Below are 6669 nucleotides of genomic sequence, written 5' to 3' on the forward strand. Positions count from 1 at the left end.
ATCGAATTTCCTACTACAGCAATTTTATGATTTTACTCTTCTATGGAAGTCGATCTAGAGACGCATAATTTCATGCAATTTTTTCAATAAAATCACTCTATTGTGGACCGGGACCAATACAATCACACATATTCACTGCCACACCAACTAACAACCTCACTGCCGATAATGGGGGTTATCATGAATGAAATTTCCACGAGATTTTTGTCTTTCCGCCGTTGTAACATAAGGGAGAAAGTGAATTCACGGGGAATTGCCGTTCATGATAATCCCCAACATTTCCTTGTCAGTAATCATTGTAAGTGCTTTGAAAGTCCATATTTACATTAGGCAATTTTCCTAGCGGCAATTGTCAGTTTGATGGTGAGAGGGGTGAGGAATATGGTAACCCTTTGCCTCTCAACAACCCCTCTCACCGACAAACTGACAATTGCCGCAAGGAAAATTGCCTAATGTAAATATGGACCATGGCACAATTACCCAGGTAGTGGCATCGTAAAATTTTGAATATGTTATGTCAAAACTTTCTTTATGTTGTTGGGGAAATTACAACAAAAAAATTTTTTTGTAAAGGCATTTGACTTTTCATATTCGATCAGCTGGCGTGATACCACTACCTGGTTGTTGTTGTAACAGTTCGGTTGTATTCGGAAGCTCTTTCCTGAAAATTATAAAGGAAGAATGGAACGAGAAAAGAAAATGGAATATATTATTAATCAGTTGTGTGAATAGGATTTGATGTTGGCAATTGAAGGAATTGTGCTACTTCAATTGGATGTGACCACAAATCAACAGGGGTTAGATTTGTGGGGGCGGACGGACAGTTGAATAGATGTGGAGTATCGTGAGGGCTCTGATGGCAGGAGGGGCACCTGTTTATGGTACCGGGAACCATACCTGGTAGTTCTGCCATGATATGGACAAAGTAATTTCAATTCTTTTCCGAACGTTTACACATGCAAGTGTCAGTTCGAAAAAAAATTGAAGTTTCGACTATATAATATGTATACAGAACTGTCTGCAAGTTACTTGCATGTGTAATCATTGGGTTAGTGAACTAACATGAAATAGGTATGAGTGACCTAGTTCATATGCTCGTTTTAATGAATTGTTTAATTGAAATAGTTTTGGACAACAGTTTCACAAGACAAGGAGTATAAACCAATTAATACCTTTTTTATATTTTGTAGTCCAGTCATCCTAAAAACAACAAAAACATGGGTAAAGGCTTCAATAATTACATGTGTAAAAAATTCTTCCATCCTGCTTCAAGGGATAATCTAAAGCGAGTAAGTGACATGTATATACATATATTTGGCTTAAATTCGGTTTCACCTAGGTAGACTTCTTGACATTTCGGAAATGACTTATGTATTTTAACACTTGTTCCAAATATTTACTGTATACCAATCGATTCTTTTAGGTATGGATGGCGGAGCAGCAGGCAGAGGCCTATAAAAAGAAGCAAGAGGAACTTCGGAGTCAGTATGAAAAGGAACAGAATTTACACGAAAACAAAGCGATGATAAGTAAGGAGAGCAGGGACAAACTAAGTGTGAATTTCATGTACGAGCCGCCGCCTGGAGTTCGAAAGGATCGAGAAAAGGATGACAATGAACCGGAATATAAGTTCGAGTGGCAACGAAAATACAATGCTCCTCGCGAATCCTATTGCAAAGGCGATACTGAAATCCGTGACCAACCCTTTGGGATTCAAGTCCGAAACGTGAGATGTATAAAATGTCATAAATGGGGGCATATCAACACTGATAAAGAGTGTACCATGTATAGCATATCAATGAGTGAGGCGCGTAAATTGCATTCGGAGGCCGAAGCTGCAGATATCATGACCAAATCTGTCTTAGAAGAGCAAATGAAAAGTGATGGTTTAATGATGAAGAGGTCCGCGTTAGAACTGCAAAACACCAACAGTCAAACACATAGTCTTGTTCCGAGCGACCCTGAGGAAGATACCAAAGCTAATGGTGATGGAGAAATAAATCCAGAAAAGACTTTTCTGAAGTCGCTTACTAAAGAGCAGAAACTGAAACTACTTAAAAAACTGGAAAAGATAGAAAAACTGAAAAAAGGCAAAAAAGAGAAAAACAAGAAAAAAAGAAAATCCAAAAAGGACAAACGTGACGATAAACCCAAGAAAAATAAATCCAAAAATAAGCGATCTGATACATCATCGTCATCTGAAACATCCTCATCATCTGATTCTGATAATGAAGGTAAATCGTGCAGTATTTATCGTCAGGAATCCAACACAGGTCGTGATAAAGAGGGAAAACGTTCGCATTCCCAAGATATTTGTAAATATCGAAAAGATGACCGTCGAAAATCCAAGTCTCGGGAGCGTATCCAGCGACGTAGCAGGTCAAGGTCTCGAGAACGAAATCAGCGACGTAGCAGGTCAAGGTCTCGAGAACGAAATCAGCGACGTAGCAGGTCAAGGTCTCGAGAACGAAATCAGCGACGGAGCAGATCAAGATCTCGGGACCACGCTCAAAGGCATAGACGTTAGATTTAATAGCGGAATTTTTATGACTCCCATCAAACAGCATAATAAATAAAAAAGTATTTTGTTATTGATTTTTCAAAACAAAATTGAAAGTAAAATAATTTTTAATTTATATTCATATACATCATATTTCAAGCAAATGTGTAAACTAAATGGGCCATGGGTGAATATGCAAAGATATTATATTAGATTCTAGCAGTAGTGGGTGTACTTGAGCCGGCAGCAACACATAGGTCAGTGACGTGATTTCCTGCATCGCGTGGAATACTCTGAAATAGACAATTATTACACAATCTTTGCTGATCGATCATTATGAATCACTGACCTTAACATGAATATTGCTCTTCAATAGAGCAGCTCTTAATACTAGCATCCGCGTACGTCTTTGATATTCCTTTCCCATTGAAATGGCTCTCTCGAAAGTGCTGCTGCGTTGATCTGTTTCTTTTGCATAGAGAATCTTGTTGTGTGAGTCTATACGAGCTTGAATCTGGCCTTCTAGTATCAACTGCATTACTTCGTTCTCCAGAGCTTCAACAGTGCGATTGAAGGCTATAGCCATTTTACGCATATCGGCCGATAAATAAGGGCTAAAGTACTGAATCAAAGCACGGTTGCGTATCTTTGTATATAGAGTATTGACATGAGGTGCAATGTACATATCCAATAGAAGATTGTCCCTTATTTCGTCGAGTAGCGTTAGGCATGATGCATATTTAGATTCATAAAATTTAAAAACAATATCCCTTAGTTGTGGTTCCAGCTCCAAGAACAACTTAAATGAGCTGGAGGATATAACATTCTTTTGCAATTCTTGGCGATCAAAAGTCGCCAAGGCGCAAAGGCCACCATACATGGCGACATTATTTGGTGATATCATTTCAGGAAAGTCGCAATGATCGAAGCTAGCTTGAAGAAAGAATTTGGCAGCCAACTTGTATTTTTTGGTTTGTAGTTCGGCTAATCCAGCTGCACACTTCAGTCGAGTTAGCACCGCCTATATAAAGAAAATGCAAATGTAGCCATTAATGCACATATAGCCTTATCATATAGGAAGAATCACTCACCTGGTTTGCATCTTTTGAGCTTTCGCTAAAGTCTGGAGTACTTTCCGCTTTGGAAACATAACTTAAGACATGTGACCAATTCTGTAAATACAGCGACACCTTTATTACATTCAAACACATGTTTACCACATCTTTGCCACTGGTGCAATAGTCACGTGCTCTGGAATAGCACTTGAGTGCGTTAGACAAATCTCCACAGCTCAGATAATGATCACCGAGATCATCGTGACCTCTACGTATACTCTCTTTAATAGAGCTAGATTTGAAGTTCTTGAGATCCGAGTCTAACTTTTCCAACTTAAGTGCAGCCTTTTTACTCTTGGTTTCTACCCAGCTCTGATCAAATACCGGCAAATCTGCCTGAGCAGCCAAGGCAGGTTGGGCAGCTATATCTGGAAGGGCCCCTCCCGAAACGTTCGCTCCTCCACCACCTGCTCCGTTGCTATTAACATATATGTCGTTTAGTTTTTTATGTAACACTTGATACATGGTCACGTTGTATGTGGTCATCACATAGTTAATAGCCATTTTCAAGGCTTCCAGACGCAACGATGGACAAACATCGGCTACAAAAATCAAGCGGTATAGACGTGCTAACCCCACATATGAGTTGGCATACACCTCCAAGTCCAATGTTGGATTCTCCACTATTAGATGATGTTCCTCGTTATTGTCGTTGTCCTCCATTGGGGCATCGACTTGCATAGGTTCGATAGCATTCTAGGTGAAGAGAAAAAAGTTTGTCCAAAGACAATTTGTAACCAGTCATAAAGTAGTTCAAAATTAGTGTATTTAATGGTTACCTGTGCCAAGGGAGGCAGTGGCATTTGAGGCATGTCGTCTAAAAAGAAGTATTTTTAGTTGCACACCGAAAAATTGTTAATATTGTCCGCACAACAACACAAAAAGTATATCGCAAAAACAGATCCACAGCACAGCCGGTTTTGACAAAGAATAATTGTTGCCATATTTTTAACAATGAATTGCATTTTGTTTATGCTTCCTCGCGCTATACGTCTTAAACCGCCCATACACTATCAAATTTTTGGTCTGTTCCTTTACCCAGCTAACAATTTTTTCCGAGGGCTCTGATATTAGATTTTTTCTGAGATTTTCGATTTTTTTTTAGAAATGTGGCCGATTTCTCTAATATTTTCCTAGAAATTGGACCGATTTTCTATAAGTTTATTTTAAGAATCTCTGCACATTTTCTAAAGAATCTTAAGAATCGTTATTCCGAATTCGTTCCGATTTCTAATGGTCATAAAAATCGCTTATACAGTTTTACAATTTTTTTAATATAAATGCAACATATAATAATTCAAGCTAGTGTTGATAGCTTTAACATACTTCTGCACATTGTTCTACTGTTAATCATAAAATCATAACAACAGGCAAAATCATTAGAAAGTTTGAAATTATAATCTTCCATAAATAGTACATTAAAAGAAAATTGTCTCTGAGTGGGGTCTGTTCAGTACAGTACGACACGTGTTGTGTCAATATCAAAGGCGTCAGCGTCAGAATTGTTTCAGAATTTTTTCAGAAAATCTGAACTTTTTTCCGAATTTTTCCAGAATTTCCTTCCGAATTCGGACGGATTTTCTTAAGAAAATCTAAATTTTTCATCGAATTTTCCAGAATTTTCTTCCGAATTCGGACCGAATTCTGTCAGAAAATCTAAATTTTTCTCCGAATTTTCCAAGAATTTACTTCCGAATACGGACCGAATTCGTCGCGAAATTCTAACATTTTTTAAGAATTTCCTTCGAAAATTCTTTCCGAATTCGGGTGACCACGTCCATACAACTTTCGTACCGAATTCAGTACGAATTCCGCATCAGAGTCGGATATTTTTACAGAAATTCTGTCCGAATTCGATACGAATTCGGAAAAAAATGTTAGCTGGGTACTTTTAAAAATGGTAACAGTGGCAAGAACTGCTCCCATATAAATTGCGTGCTTTTTAAAGTAAAGGAACGCTTGGCAGGTTAAAAATGGTAAGAAATGGTAACCTCAGGTACGTAAAGGAACAGAGCATTTGATGTCAATACTTGTAGTAGTATGTGTAAATTTTTCAAAATATGATAATGTGTGTGTAAATTTTATGTATTGGGAATATCAAAACAGTTATCAAAAAGCAATTTTGAAAAAAGAACATTGTGCTTGTGAAGAAATAAAAAATTAAGTTCATTCATTTTAGAGGAAAATTAAAAAAAATAAAAAATTATTCAACTATCAAGCACACACGCACATAAGGAGTTCATCGAGGACAAGCCAATCTGATTTGATAGTGTATGGGCCGCTTTACGTTCCATTGTTACGTTGTACGTTACGCTGCATGGTACAATAATACAGGTAGCATTGTCATGCCAGCTGATGGTAACATAATGTGTCAATTGCATTGAATTGATGTCAAATTTTGACATCTTATGTTGCCAACAATTGCCGATGCGGCTACCTGTGTATTTGTACCATGTTACGCTGTTACATGAACAGCTGTTTACTAGTAACGTTGCCACATCATGGTACAATTATTTTACAGGTAGAGGTAAGTGTTGTTGTACAACAAACGTAACAACAACCACATAGAATTTTTTTGTAAGTAAAACTAGTGTCATTGGTATTTGTAAGCAAAACATAAAAAGTATCAATAAATTATTTTAATTTCAAAAATAAATATTTTTTTTAATTTGGCTACATAAATTTGAAAATCGAGAATGAAAATTCGATTTATGTTTAATTCTTGCTATGTTCCCGAATCTACAAGAAGTTACTATCTAATGTTTCCAACCCATTCCTCTAAATGGATAAAGCCCAGAACAGCAGGGGGGTTACTCTGTATTGCGATGCGAAAGCAAATGCGATGCGAAAGTTAAATGCGTTAAGAGAACAATTTGGTACTTTGAATCACAAACGCAAACGCTTTCGCAAAGTAAACTGATAATATGGCATTTTAAAATGCGGTTATGTACATTTAGACAACTAATGTATTGCAAATTGTTCGTTTATAGCAACAAACTATGTAAAAGCTATACGGTTTCTTGTGCAAATCTCTTGCTATTGGTCCTCAAACCA

General features: G+C 37.2%; 2 protein-coding genes across 2 annotated transcripts; one reads left to right on the plus strand and one right to left on the minus strand.

The window, feature by feature from the left end:
* Positions 1 to 1107: 1107 nt before the first annotated feature.
* LOC141400874 (corepressor interacting with RBPJ 1) lies at positions 1108 to 2622 on the plus strand. The gene is made up of 2 exons (XM_073980484.1): positions 1108 to 1289; positions 1424 to 2622. The coding sequence occupies exons 1-2, from the start codon at positions 1218 to 1220 to the stop codon at positions 2525 to 2527; spliced, it is 1176 nt and encodes a 391-aa protein (XP_073836585.1). The 5' UTR covers positions 1108 to 1217; the 3' UTR covers positions 2528 to 2622.
* CSN1b (COP9 signalosome subunit 1b) lies at positions 2584 to 4566 on the minus strand. The gene is made up of 4 exons (XM_073980483.1): positions 4395 to 4566; positions 3592 to 4311; positions 2850 to 3521; positions 2584 to 2793 (listed from the first exon to the last, which is right to left on the minus strand). The coding sequence occupies exons 1-4, from the start codon at positions 4425 to 4427 to the stop codon at positions 2710 to 2712; spliced, it is 1509 nt and encodes a 502-aa protein (XP_073836584.1). The 5' UTR covers positions 4428 to 4566; the 3' UTR covers positions 2584 to 2709.
* Positions 4567 to 6669: the final 2103 nt, after the last annotated feature.

This window comes from Musca autumnalis, unplaced genomic scaffold, assembly GCF_047663935.1.
Source record: "Musca autumnalis isolate F117 unplaced genomic scaffold, ASM4766393v1 scaffold_4, whole genome shotgun sequence".
In the NCBI taxonomy this organism is placed as follows: Eukaryota; Metazoa; Arthropoda; class Insecta; order Diptera; family Muscidae; genus Musca; species Musca autumnalis.

What these genes read in the sequence shown, in the direction of transcription:
- LOC141400874 (XM_073980484.1), top strand. Translation starts at nt 1,218, where the DNA reads ATGGGTAAAGGCTTCAATAATTACATGTGTAAAAAATTCTTCCATCCT. An exon ending in CAAGGGATAATCTAAAGCGA is followed by an intron (nt 1,290 to 1,423) that starts GTAAGTGACATG and finishes CGATTCTTTTAG; the next exon opens with GTATGGATGGCGGAGCAGCA.
- CSN1b (XM_073980483.1), bottom strand. Translation starts at nt 4,427, where the DNA reads ATGCCTCAAATGCCACTGCCTCCCTTGGCACAG. An exon ending in GCTCAAAAGATGCAAACCAG is followed by an intron (nt 3,522 to 3,591) that starts GTGAGTGATTCT and finishes TTCTTTATATAG; the next exon opens with GCGGTGCTAACTCGACTGAA. An exon ending in AGAGCAATATTCATGTTAAG is followed by an intron (nt 2,794 to 2,849) that starts GTCAGTGATTCA and finishes TGTCTATTTCAG; the next exon opens with AGTATTCCACGCGATGCAGG.